The following is a 14,568-nucleotide window of genomic DNA, read 5'->3' on the forward strand; positions in this document are numbered from 1 at the left end:
ATTTGTTTAAACATGTCATAGTGCAACCATTGATCAAAAAACCAAGCCTAGATCCCACTGTGCTATTCAATTTTAGACCGATTTCCAAGCTTCCTTTTCTGTCCAAAATTTTGGAGAGACGTGTGTATATTCAATTGAAAGCCTTTTTAGATGAAAGTGATGTCCTCGAAGTGTTTCGATCTGGTTTTAAGCCGCTTCACAGTACTGAAACCGCATTACTGAAGGTTTTTAATGACATCCTTTTGGCAACAGACTCGGGATTACGTGATTTTAGTTCTGCTCGATTTAACAGCTGCTTTTGATACTATAGATCATAGTATTTTATTATCTCGTCTGGAGCACTGTGTGGGCATTTGTGGGTACTGCCTTGGCGTGGTTTAAATCGTATTTGACTCAAAGAACTTTTTCAGTGAGGCTAGATGAATTTAGATCCTCCTCTGCTTCACTGTCATGTAGGGTTCCACAAGGCTCCATACTTGGTCCTCTGCTATTTTCTTTGTGTCTCCTGCCTCTTGGCTCTATTCTTAGAAAGCATAAAATTGCTTTCCATTGTTATGCAGACGATACTCAGGTTTATGTACCCCTCAAACGCAAGGATGCTTACTCCATACAAACTTTGGTTATGTGCCTAGAAGAGGTGAAAGCTTGGATGGCAGTGAACTTCTTAAATTTTAATGAAAATAAGACAGAGGTTATAGTTTTTGGTCCTGGGGGCAACAGTGGGTCTATTTCTACTTCTGCTCCTATGGATTTGGGTCCCCTAGCACAATATGGTATGCCTGTTATTACAAATTTGGGTTTTATGATAGATGAGGATTTTAGACTGGATGGTCAGATCAGTGCGGTGGTGAAATCTTGTTTTTTTCAGCTAAGACGTTTGGCGAAGATAAAAAGCATTCTTTCCAAAGATCAATTTACAACAGTAATCCATGCCTTCATTACAACCTGGTTGGACTATTGTAATTAATTGTATGTTGTTGTTAGCCAGTCCACCCTGTCTCGGCTCCAGCTGGTGCAAAATGCTGCTGCACGCCTTTTAACTGGCACACGAAAGAATGAGCACATTACCCCTGTGTTATCCTCACTGCACTGGCTGCCTGTTCAGCTCAGAGTTCATTTTAAGATTCTTTTATTTGTTTTTAAGTCCTTAAATGGACTTGTTCCGCCCTACCTCGCTGAGCTGCTGCATATGCACTCTCCTTCCCGCTCACTCAGATCAGCTGGTCAGCTGCTTCTGGATGTGCCTAGGACTCAGCGAAAGCTCAGGGGGGACAGGGCTTTTACCGTTGTGGCTCCAAGGCTCTGGAATTCACTGCCGATCCACATTAGACAGGCCTCCTCACTGCCCATTTTTAAGTCTGCTGTTAAGACTTACCTCTTTAGTTTGGCGTTTGATCCTGTGTGAGCAGTTGATTTTACTCTGTTTTAACTCTGTTTAGTTGTGTTTACTATGTTTTAATTAGTTTTATTTATTGTATTTTATTTACTTATTTATTATTTTGTTTTTGTTTAAAATTTATTTTAGCCTATGTTCAGAACTCTGGTCAGCGGCTGTTGTATGTAAAGTGCTTTATAAATAAAGTTGACTTGACTTGACGAGTGCAATAGTAATAAGTATAAGCACCACAAACCTTATATAGGTGTACTGAATGAATGCGTAATTAGGCCTGGAGCTGTAGTCGAAATCGCCTTTCAGGCCTCTAGAGCTTTAATCGAAGTCGCCTTTCTCTTTGAATTTTCGCGGCCGTACATCCGCCGCCTGCCGCGATGTCGGTCTCGTAAGGTTTTTTGGGCAGCTGCGCAGAAGGCGACTGCGCATTCGGCTTCGGACAGACGTGAGTGAGTGAGTGAGTGAGGAGACTGGCGAATTATATATAAGATTTATATTATTCTAAATGTCAGAGTAGCACTCACTCCACACCCAAGCACAGAACATCACTTCTCTTATGAAGCTCTTCTTACATCTCTAGAGGTCAAAACATGGGGCACCACTGAAGCGACTACACGTTCGGCAGTACTGTTGAATAAGACTCAGATGTGAACAGTAAGAAAAACAAAATGCAGCTCCCTACCTCCCATTTCACCGATCTTCTTGGCGAACAGCTTCAACTGCTTCTTAAGTTTACGGACAGTCTTGTCCTGCTTTTCCAGCTGCTCCATGAGATCCTATGGATCAGATACTCCGTGTCAGTGCCAGAACCACACAAAAGCATCACTGGTGTGTCAGAATAACATTTGTACGTAAGGTAAGCCAGTGTGAAGACAGGACGGGACAGGACAAGGGGACTATTAGAAAAATCACAGGGACACATTATGACAAGGCAGTAGGGTGTGGCCTTCTGGTTAGGCTATGCAAACCTTAATAGAAATTTCTAACATAAAAACAACAAAAAAAACTCCTAAAAATTTAAAACTGGAAGTGTAATGAGTTAATATTGAATGCAAATATGCATTATGTAGTATTTAATAATGCTGGTGTGTATGCCTCATCCAGGCAAATAAGACAAAATTTGCTTCTGCAAATTATAAGTGCCATTTAAATTGCATATTTAATGCATTGCTTTGTTGTTATAGTCATCTTATTATTTGATTAAAATAAAAATGGAGTATATAATCCACAAATGAATAAATTAAAACAGAAACCAGAAGAAGAGAGCCCACTGTGCTCCCATCACCCTGTGAAAGTGGATTAGTAAAAAGTTGGTGCGTCAGATCAGTGCTGAGAGAGGCTACAGAGACAGCAGTTACAACATCGAATCACGGTGGTGTCATTTGGATCAAGGGAGAGCTCTTCGACAGGCCATTGTTGGGTTAGTGTCTTCTAGGTGCAGAAGAAAAGGAGGAAAGCGACACTGAAAGAGAGGACACAGAGTGCCGGCCAGATCTACATACAATAATCCGTTGATAAAGTGAAATCCGGTAAAACTGATACTTCCTAGGGTCCTCTGCATATAACTCCTCAAAGTACTGCAAAAAAGGGGAAGATGTCTGCTGTCTGTTGTGATTCATACACACATAAACAGGGGGAGGGAAACCGCCGCTACTGGATTTACAAATTCAAATGACAACACAGGTGCTAAAAACGTATTATTTAGTCAGGAATTAAGAACATGTTTAAGTATTAACCTGTTACAACAAATGGAGATTACCAAGTGCTTACCATTTCTCTACAATTTTTGGTTTTTACATATTTAGAAAAGCAATGAAACAATGCGGCAGACATCTAGAGCCCAATACTTGTTAAAAAATATACATACATAAACCAATTCCATTTCTTAAGGACATTTTAAATGTATTTATAAGGAATTAGAAAATGAAAAATAACTCAATTCAACACCATATCCCTGGGGGTGCACATCATGGATGACCTGACATGGAATACAAACACCACCTCCCTGGTCAAGAAATCACAGCAGCGCCTGCACTGTCTGTGGCAGATGAGGGGAGTAAACCACCGCCCCCCTGCCCTGAAAACGTTCCACAGAGGCGCTATATGAGTGTCTTGATCACCAGCCTCACATTCTGGTATGGCAGCTCCAGAAAGGGGTGAAGACAACAAAAGAATAGACAGGGTGGGTGGTTCTGATGATTTCATGATCCATACTTGTCAAGGAGAGCTACTAAGATAGTCAGAGACCCCATCCACACAGCCCATGGACAGGTCAAACTTTTGTTGTCTGGCTAACGCTACCACAGTATGTGGTGCAAGACTTCAGAGTCAGTAGAAGTTTCTTCCCACAGGACTACTGAACTCCCATCAACAACAAAGAACATCCTGACCTATCCATCCATCCATTATCCAACCCGCTATATCCTGACTACAGGGTCACGGGGGTCCGCCAGAATCAATCCCAGCCAACACAGGGCACAAGGCAGGAACAAGTCCCTGGGCAGGGCATCAGCCCACTACAGATCCTGACCAATTAAATTCATGAACACACACACACACACACACACACACACAGTGTTTGAACACATATATTTAGAATCTCATACCTTCTAAAATGAAGTCACACTTTACAACTATTCACCAATGTGTCTATTAGATTTTACATATATTCTGTCTGCTATGCTACTTACTATGTCTGTCTCTTGTAGTATAACGTGCACTTGTCTTTATGTTTGTGTTCGTGAGAAGTCAAGCAAAATGACCCCTTTTATTGGCTAACTAAAAAGATTACAATATGTAAGCTTTCGAAGGCAACTCAGGCCCCTTCTTCAGGCAAGATGGAATACAGAAACTGGAGTTCTCTGCGTTTATATACACACTCTAGGACAAATTTGTACATTCAGCCTGGAGAAACACAATTTTGTTCAACTGTGCACTTCTTGTTGTATGGTTTGAATGACAATAAAGTAAATCCAATCTAATATCATAAAAAAAGGAAAAATAATTTAATACCATATAACAAAGAAAAGGAGAAATAACTTAATTCAATGCCATATCATAAAAACAACTAAACACACACATTGCCTTAATAAATTACTGCAGAAATGAGTTACTTTATTTTCATCCTCTGTGCATTTCATATCTCCCTCTCTATACATATCTATGCAGTGTATACAGGGTGAGTCAACACTAATGGTACTGCTATGTATATACTTATATATAATTTTTGTGGACAATTTATGTGCCGCATATGGTACATGTGTTGAACATGATGGCAAACAGGTTGAGACATTCCTGTAAACTCATCTTGCACATATGAAGTAAGTTTTGTGAATAAATGGTTTCCGCCATTTAAACGTTAACAGAATTTTGACTCACCCTGTATGTGTAATACAAGTCAGAAGATGTAGAACAACCCCATGTTTGCAGTTTTATTGAAATTTATACAGTTTAGTTATAGTGAATAACCAGTAAGTAGTCGGTTATAAAAACTGAAAAATAATGCAATTTTTTGTGTTATGCAAAATTGCCCATTTCAGGGAACAAACTACGGATTAACAACTTACAGCTTTTCTGCAGTAATGGAAGTTAAGTATCCCTTGAAAGCTGATGCAAACGATTCCTACAGGTGTCCCGAGGTTTGTTGATTACTCACAAACCCTCAGATGAATAAAGCAGTGTTGGAACAAGCTGGGCTAATACACCCACTGATGCATTATTTGGACAACACTGCACTGTATATTGCTCTTGTAATGGTGAGAAAAAGGCAATTCTCCTTTGGAGAAACTGCAAAGAAAGTCAAGTTGTCAGCGAGTACAGCTTCCTACACCATCAAAAGGAATATGGAAACTTGAGAAATCTCTGAGAGGAACAGATCTAGCCGACTCACAGACACAAGAGAATCAGAAGATAAGCACTTCACAGGACAGCAGCTTCACTGACACTTTGCAATTTCTTTACTTTTAATAGTTTGAATGCTCTATCTTTGTTAACAGCCATTTTTCTCACCATCGTGAAAGCAATATGCAGTGCCATACTGTCTAACGAATGCTTTGGAGTGTGCAGCAACACAGCTTCTTCCAACACTGCTTTTACACAGACTGAGGGTTTGTAAGTAATCAACAGAAGTGAGGACACCTGTAGGAATTGTGTGCATCAACTTTCAAGACTTACTTAACTTTCATTGCTGCAGAAAAGCCAAAGTTGTTAACCCATTACTTGCACTCTGAAAAAGGCTTCTTTGTATTAATACAAAAAATAACTACATTATTTTTCAGTTTATGGTAACCTAAACTCTTTTAAATAACCTCTGGCAGTTTACTCCACACCTTTGTACCATGTTAGATTATTCTGGAGTTGAAGTGCTTAAATTTAAAAAAATGCAAAAAAAACTAGAAAAATGGGGATGTTCAAAAAAGTTTTGACTCGTAGTATATATATTTTACAGTATATATATTAGACAAGCGGCACGGTGGCACAGTGGTAGCGCTGCTGCCTCGCAGTTAGGAGACCCGAGTACGCTTCCCGGGTCCTCCCTGCGTGGAGTTTGCATGTTCTCCCCGTGTCTGCGTGGGTTTCCTCCGGGCGCTCCGGTTTCCTCCCACAGTCCAAAGACATGCAGGTTAGGTGGATTGGTGATTCTAAATTGGCCCTAGTGTGTGCTTGGTGTGTGGGTGTGTTTGTGTGTGTCCTGCGGTGGGTTGGCACCCTGCCCGGGATTGGTTCCTGCCTTGTGCCCTGTGTTGGCTGGGATTGGCTCCAGCAGACCCCCGTGACCCTGTGTTCGGATTCAGCGGGTTGGAAAATGGATGGATGGATATATTAGACACATACTGTATAGACAGGCAGATACCATGCAAATAGAATTTCTTTTGCTGTTTGCACAACTTTATCCAACATGTCTTGTTACTATTTTTTTTTTTTATCACATTCATACTGAAAACATTTTGCAAATATACAGTAATGTTGATACTGTGGCTCAAAATAGAAGGGCTAGGAGGATAAAATAGTTAGGGTCCAGGAGGTGAAAAGCTAAAGGTAATAGAAAAAGAACTGTTAACAACTAGCAAGTTCTAGACCAAAAAGTCCAAAAAATAGCAGGAAAGCAAACTCAAATTATTAATCAAAAACAAGAAGTCATAAAAGTCGAAGAGCATCGAACTGCAACTTCATAGTTTTTTCCTTAACTCACTGGAATGGTACGATGACAGCACAGGATCAGAAAACCAAGTGAGTAGCAACAGTCATTGCTAGAAACAACATGGCAGCACCCACAAAACACCACCAAACATGGCGGCAACCACAAGAAAAACCTGACCACAGAATGGTGCTACGATGACATCACAATCATGAAACTGAAATAAATAAAACAACACAATGATATATATATATATATATATATATATATATATATAAAACATTCCGCAAATGTAAAGATCCATAATGGATCTTAAACACCGATTCATGACAACACACTGTTGGCACAGTGAATCAATGAGATTTTTTGCACATTTTAGGCCATTCCAAAAATGTGGATTTTGGAGGAAAAATACAAGTCGTTAAAAACTGAACTAACTGGCAGTCTGGGGTATCGACACAGGGACTGATGTTACAGTAATCCCTCCTCCATCGCGGGGGTTGCGTTCCAGAGCCACCCGCGAAGTAGGAAAATCCGCGAAGTAGAAACCATATGTTTATATGGTTATTTTTAGAATGTCATGCTTGGGTCACAGATTTGCGCAGAAACACAGGAGGTTGTAGAGAGACAGGAACGTTATTCAAACACTGCAAACAAACATTTGTCTCTTTTTCAAAAGTTTAAACTGTGCTCCATGACAAGACAGAGATGACAGTTCTGTCTCACAATTAAAAGAATGCAAACATATCTTCCTTTTCAAAGGAGTGCAAAGCAAGCAGTCAAAAAAAAAATCAATACGGCTTTTTGGCTTTTAAGTATGCGAAGCACCGCCGGTACAAAGCTGTTGAAGGCGGCAGCTCGCACCCCCTCTGTCAGGAGCAGGAAGACAGAGAGAGAGATAGAGAGAGATAGCGAGAGACAGATAAAAAAAATCAATACGTGCCCTTTGAGCTTTTAAGTATGCGAAGCTCCGTGCAGCATGTCCGTCAGGAAGCAGCTGCACACAGCCCCCCTGCTCACACCCCCCTACGTCAGCGCAAGAGAGAGAGAGAGAGAGAGAGAAAGTAAGCTGGATAGCTTCTCAGCCATCTGCCAATAGCGTCCCTTGTATGAAATCAACTGGGCAAACCAACTGAGGAAGCATGTACCAGAAATTAAAAGACCTATTGTCCGCAGAAACCCGCGAAGCAGCGAAAAATCCGCGATATATATTTAAATATGCTTACATATAAAATCCGCGATGGAGTGAAGCCGCGAAAGGCGAAGCGCGATATAGCGAGGGATCACTGTACATTGAAAAGGAGTCTTTTCTTCTGCTAGTGAAGAACTGGAGATAAATGTACATTGTGAGGGGCAAATGACATCTTCCATGATGGCCATTTGTTCTCCAGCAGCTTGTTGCTCAAATAAGGAACGTAATAAACAATCGGAAGTGGGTCCTTTAAAGAGACCCTGACAAGAAGTGGTGCAATTTGGGAGAAAGAACATCATCTTTTATGTTCAGGAGATATAGAGATCTGCTCTTCTCCTAAAAAATTTCCAATTTATTAATACAAACATTTTACTTTTTTGTTTTGTCTTCACCTTCCTGTGCCAGTAGTACTTCTAAAAGAACAGACAATGAAGAGTAATAAAAGGCCAAATGAGCGCTGAGGACTTTAAAATGTACCCTCCAACATTAGGATTTTGGATAAGTGGATATTAAAAGGTAGAAAGATGCCATTTTGTTAAATGAGATGAATGTGGACAGGCAACTCATAATAAGCTGATTCACATTTATTCTTTCATCACAGATATCAGTATTGGGCTGTGGACGACCCACTGGGGCTTCCTACGCTTCCACCTCCCTTAGCCGCCTCGCTGCCAAGCCCTCACACTCACCAGGTTCTCATTGGTCAGTCGGGTGATTTCATGCTGGAGGCTCGCCTCGATACGGGCTTCGGGGGGCAACTGTAAGTTTTGTGCCAAAAGCTGCTGCTGCCGGTTGTTCTCCTCCTTCAGGCTCTGCAGCTCCCCACGAAGAACTTCCACCTCGTTTTCGTAACCCTTTCTTTGGGACTGGAGCTGAGATTCTAGGAGCCTGCAAACCACCAATAAGGAGTAGAAAGGGAGTGAAGGACAAGGATTGGGACAGGGAACAGAAAACAGATAAAATTGGGAAAACACAAATTAGATCCTTCATTCCCAAGGCATCCTCTCCACAAGATCGTCTACAGCTACGGAGCAAAGCTTGCTGTGCTTGCATAGGAGGAAAAAAATAGTCAAACATGCTTTAAACCCAGACTCATGTTCTGTAATAATAAGTAGGATGAGAACATCTGCGGCATAACATGCAGCTTCCAAAAAAAAAAAAAAAAAAATCACAAATCAAAAGCTCAAGGTTTCCATTCTTTTTAAATTAAATTAACCAGTCAAGGGGCATCCTTGGAAGTGGAATCTTGACATCTTTTTAAAAGTATGTGGATAAGACATAAGGCCAACCTGAGGCTGGATGCTCATCTTCTCAAATTTATCTTCTTTCTTTTAACAAGCAAAAACCTACAAACTTTGGTTTATTCACGTCTAATATAAGCCACAAATTTTCAGTTCTAGAGGGTATGAAATACAGTTCTATCTGTGAGAGGGCCCGTTTTCAAGAAACTCAACCTCTGCGATTTTTCTGATTATTCCAGATATTATTACTATGAGGAGTAATCAAATAGCTCTGAACCTGAACAACCCAATACACGGTGCCAATTTTATAAGTGGCCAAATATTAACTTCTCTGTGCTAAAACTTGCAAATGACAGTCACCTAGCATTTCTCGCTTATCATGTACATCTGTTATTACAGATTCAAGTCAATATGGACACTGAAAATCACAAAACGGAGCATCATCTATAACTGAATTTTTAATGCTAGTGATGATACACTTAAGGAAATAAGGTATAGCAGCACAAGTCCCTCTCATAAACTACAGTCAACAGATGAGCTGCACGACTCCACCATGGTAGGGCATCTCTTAAAAATGGCCCAAGGTCTGGCTAATGATAGAAATCAGTAAACAAGCTGCTGCCATGGACTGAATTGTAATCAGATCGATATGGTATGTAATATCGTATACAGAGTAGAGATAAGTTCGGGGACAACTGACTCCATTCTTTAGGAATAGTGATGAGCGATTTTCATACACACTAAGATTCTCCATTGCAAAACACAAAGCTCACTAAACAGAGTTTTTTGGGGTGTATTGTACCCTAAATGCTGGTTCACACTTACAGTGGTGTGAAAAACTATTTGCCCCCTTCCTGATTTCTTATTCTTTTGCATGTTTGTCACACAAAATGTTTCTGATCATCAAACACATTTAACCATTAGTCAAATATAACACAAGTAAACACAAAATGCAGTTTTTAAATGATGGTGTTTATTATTTAGGGAGAAAAAAAAATCCAAACCTACATGTCCCTGTGTGAAAAAGTAATTGCCCCCTTGTTAAAAAATAACCTAACTGTGGTGTATCACACCTGAGTTCAATTTCCGTAGCCACCCCCAGGCCTGATTACTGCCACACCTGTTTCAATCAAGAAATCACTTAAATAGGAGCTGCCTGACACAGAGAAGTAGACCAAAAGCACCTCAAAAGATAGACATCATGCCAAGATCCAAAGAAATTCAGGAACAAATGAGAACAGAAGTAATTGAGATCTATCAGTCTGGTAAAGGTTATAAAGCCATTTCTAAAGCTTTGGGACTCCAGTGAACCACAGTGAGAGCCATTATCCACAAATGGCAAAAACATGGAACAGTGGTGAACCTTCCCAGGAGTGGCCGGCCGACCAAAATTACCCCAAGAGCGCAGAGACAACTCATCCAAGAGGTCACAAAAGACCCCAGGACAACGTCTAAAGAACTGCAGGCCTCACTTGCCTCAATTAAGGTCAGTGTTCACGACTCCACCATAAGAAAGAGACTGGGCAAAAACGGCCTGCATGGCAGATTTCCAAGACGCAAACCACTGTTAAGCAAAAAGAACATTAGGGCTCGTCTCAATTTTGCTAAGAAACATCTCAATGATTGCCAAGACTTTTGGGAAAATACCTTGTGGACTGATGAGACAAAAGTTGAACTTTTTGGAAGGCAAATGTCCCGTTACATCTGGCGTAAAAGGAACACAGCATTTCAGAAAAAGAACATCATACCAACAGTAAAATATGGTGGTGGTAGTGTGATGGTCTGGGGTTGTTTTGCTGCTTCAGGACCTGGAAGGCTTGCTGTGATAGATGGAACCATGAATTCTACTGTCTACCAAAAAATCCTGAAGGAGAATGTCCGGCCATCTGTTCGTCAACTCAAGCTGAAGCGATCTTGGGTGCTGCAACAGGACAATGACCCAAAACACACCAGCAAATCCACCTCTGAATGGCTGAAGAAAAACAAAATGAAGACTTTGGAGTGGCCTAGTCAAAGTCCTGACCTGAATCCAATTGAGATACTATGGCATGACCTTAAAAAGGCGGTTCATGCTAGAAAACCCTCAAATAAAGCTGAATTACAACAATTTTGCAAAGATGAGTGGGCCAAAATTCCTCCAGAGCGCTGTAAAAGACTCATTGCAAGTTATCGCAAACGCTTGATTGCAGTTATTGCTGCTAAGGGTGGCCCAACCAGTTATTAGGTTCAGGGGGCAATTACTTTTTCACACAGGGCCATGTAGGTTTGGATTTTTTTTTCTCCCTAAATAATAATAACCACCATTTACAAACTGCATTTTGTGTTTACTTGTGTTATATTTGACTAATGGTTAAATGTGTTTGATGATCAGAAACATTTTGTGTGACAAACATGCAAAAGAATAAGAAATCAGGAAGGGGGCAAATAGTTTTTCACACCACTGTATGTATTTACCAGTGTCCTTTACTGCAGCCACATAATCTTAGTTTTCGGTCACAAGCCTGTCAAAATCAATTCAGTTTATACCTCTCATTCACATCTCTGTGGAGTAGCACGGTTTAGGTTTTCTTTTTTTCTTTAAAGGTGACATGATACATTTTTTTCCATGCGAGGACACATCAGAAATCCCCCACTGCACACATTACTGTGTTCTTTCCATAGGAAAATCGGCTGTTTGAACCAATGCCACCAGCCAACAACTCCCCGTTCTGCTTCTTTATACCTGCAGAAGAGGATAAGGATATGCAAAAGTGCCAGGGAGCTTCAAGGTTCTCTTCTACCTGAGATGCATCTTTAGGATTGCAACTGCTACGACTGTTATGATAACTGACAAAGTGGGGATCGTCCTACCAGAACACACCTGGTGGCTCAACAAAACATGACTGGAAATGAGTCTGGAGATTTTTTATTTTGTAAACGTCTGTCTGCTTTTCACAAGAGAACTACATCACGGATTTAGATCGGGTTTGTTTCTATAATTTGCTTGAACATTCCGGTTGATTTTGTGACTTCTCGCATCGCGCCAAGTTTCATAGTTTGCTTGCGGCAGCGATTTATTCCGAAAGAGATGCTGCAGGCCGAGAGGAGTGAGAAGCGTGAAGTCAGCAGTGGGGAGCTGGGCAGGACCCTCCTCACTCACATGTCAGCCTCTTGGAGTCGCTCCACCTGTCGCCACATTTTGAAGCGTAACTTGCTTGCACTTAGCTAGCGATACCAGTTTGTTTATTGCTTTTTGAACTTTGTCCTGTTTCTCTACTATGTGAGCAGAGCCATGGAGGTGGGGGGGATATGGGGGGTTTGGGGGACAGCTAATTCATTATAAACCTGGCTTATCGAATAGAAGGACATAAAAGCCAGAGTCTATCCCAACAGCTCTGAGCACAATGCAGGAAACCAACACTGAACGGGATATCAATTTATCACGGAGTTCCTCACACACACCTACAGCTATATATACACCTGGCACTATATTAACTAGGGATGCACCGATATGTATCGGCCTCGATACCACATTTTCTAAAGTACTCGTACTCGTTAAAAGTCCCCCGATACTGGGGACCGATACCACAGTCTAAGAAATGTCTATGTTTGAGCGGCGTGTAAGGGGTTAATCACAGGCGCCAAGTGCCCGCCCCCAGGCCCCGGCTGCAGCTCAGAGCGGGGAGAAGGCGAGGCGAGACATGTCAGCCGTATGGAACTATTTCAAAGTGAATGAAGACGACAAAACAAAGGCGGACTGCAAATTGTGCTCAGCGAAATTGTCCAGGAGGCGGCTCAAAAGGTAGCGCATTTAACACAAGTAATTTAATCAAGCACCTAAAATCCCAACACGACGACGAGTACAAAGAGTTTACCCACGCTTCTAAACCAACACAACCCACGCTGCAGCAAACTCTTGCAAGACGAGAGAAAATGTCCAGAGACAATCCACGTGCTGTGAAAATAACACAGGCAATTATCGAGTACATTGCATTGAGTGACCAGCCACTCTCGGAGGTAGAAAATGTGGGATTCCTGCGTCTCCTCCATGTTCTGGAGCCCAGATATGATGTCCCAAGCCGCCGCTACATGACTGACACGGAGCTGCCTAAACTACACGACTCCGTGAAAAAACATATCCACAGCCTACTGCAAGCCTCCTCTGCGTTTAGTTTCACCACGGATATTTGGACAAGCAGTGTTAGCCCCGTGTCGCTAATTAGCCTAACCTCCCAGTGGATAGACGAGAGTTTCACGCCGCAACGAGCCATATTACATGCGAAACAATTCCGCGGCTCGCACACCAGCCAGGCTATAGTGCATGTGTTTGAGGAAATGCTCCAGACATGGGGTATACCTAATCATGTTTTTATTAAGTACTCGGTATCGGCGAGTACTGAAATGCAAGTATTCATACTCGTTTTCCAAAAAAGTGGTATCGGTGCATCCCTAATATTAACCTAGCACGCTCGACAGTCTGCATTCCAGGGATAAAAAAAAAAAAACAAAACACATTCACCCGGTAAGGACGGGCAAACACTGCCCCACCATGCAGCCCAAAAGGGACCAAAATGTCGAGCACTCCTTCTGTATTCCATGAATAGGTTTGGGCGTACTGAAAATTTAAACAGCCAACATTAACTACAATTAGGGGAACAGGAAAAACTGAAAAAATAAAAGGTGATTAAACGTAATATGCCTTTCTGCTTAATATTACAAAACACATATTTTGGGGTTTAAAGAACAGTTAACAGCAGCATTCATCACAAGCTATCAAAGCAAAAGATGGAGCACTGGAGTGGTTGCCTTACCCATCAGGTCCTTAGAGCTGCTTACCAGGCGCTCTCTTCTTCAAGCTCTATATACCAATACATTGGCCACTCTATAACTCTTTGAGCACAAACAAGAAAATGCACTGCAAACACTTGTGAGAGAAAATAAACTCCCAGTAACAAGTAGAACCCAAACAGGGTTTGGAGGCCTCTGTCAAAAGAAGGACGGTTCACACAGTGTAGCAGGATACGATGCAGATGTGTGCACCTTTAAAGGCAAACGCATCTGCAAATCTGCAAGTAACAGACACTCGGCAACTTAAATGAGATCAGAGGAATCTACCAGAAGGGTGCATGGTTAGTAAGAGAGAGACACACACACAGCAGAGCGGGCGGACAGCCTCAGCCCGGTAAAAACAAGCTTAACCTGTTGGTTTCCTTTAACCCTTCATAAACCATCCAAAGCTCTCCGTCCTCATTCAGCTCATGGTAGTCCTTAGGGGGGGATCTTCCAAACAAAAAGGAAAAGGAAAAAGAAAGAAAAAAAAAAAAACAACAGAACAAAAATGAAAAAAAGGTACAAATAAATAAAATAGGTGAAATACTGCAGTGATATGACTCAAGAAAATGGCGTGAGACCTGACACAGCAAACTGTTAGCTTGAGAGGAAGATCACCTACCTTTAATGGAAGGTTCTTGCAGTTAAAATAAGTATCTAAATACACACTGAGCAAAGAGAATATTGGTTTTACTTTCTACATTTTAAGTCTTTTAAGACATCTACAGAAACACAGCACACCAAATTACCCATTAGTGTTTTACAAAAACGGTCAAGCTGGAACACATCGGGTTAGTAA

General features: G+C 41.4%; 1 protein-coding gene across 7 annotated transcripts in view; it reads right to left on the reverse strand.

Annotated features, from left to right (window-relative positions):
• Window positions 1-14,568, reverse strand: part of myo5aa (myosin VAa) — a 299,077-nt gene that overhangs the window by 24,255 nt on the left and 260,254 nt on the right. For 2 of the 7 annotated variants that reach the window (XM_051920651.1, XM_051920650.1), the window contains 4 exons: window positions 14,139-14,219; window positions 8,409-8,607; window positions 2,893-2,967; window positions 2,073-2,166 (listed from right to left, as the gene is read on the reverse strand). In XM_051920651.1, coding sequence (XP_051776611.1) covers window positions 2,073-2,166; window positions 2,893-2,967; window positions 8,409-8,607; window positions 14,139-14,219 — 449 coding nt within the window. The remainder of the gene's footprint in view (window positions 1-2,072; window positions 2,167-2,892; window positions 2,968-8,408; window positions 8,608-14,138; window positions 14,220-14,568) is intronic. The other 5 variants (XM_051920655.1, XM_051920653.1, XM_051920654.1 and 2 more) reach the window with 3 other exon arrangements.

This window comes from Erpetoichthys calabaricus, chromosome 17 (assembly GCF_900747795.2).
Source record: "Erpetoichthys calabaricus chromosome 17, fErpCal1.3, whole genome shotgun sequence".
In the NCBI taxonomy this organism is placed as follows: domain Eukaryota; kingdom Metazoa; phylum Chordata; class Cladistia; order Polypteriformes; family Polypteridae; genus Erpetoichthys; species Erpetoichthys calabaricus.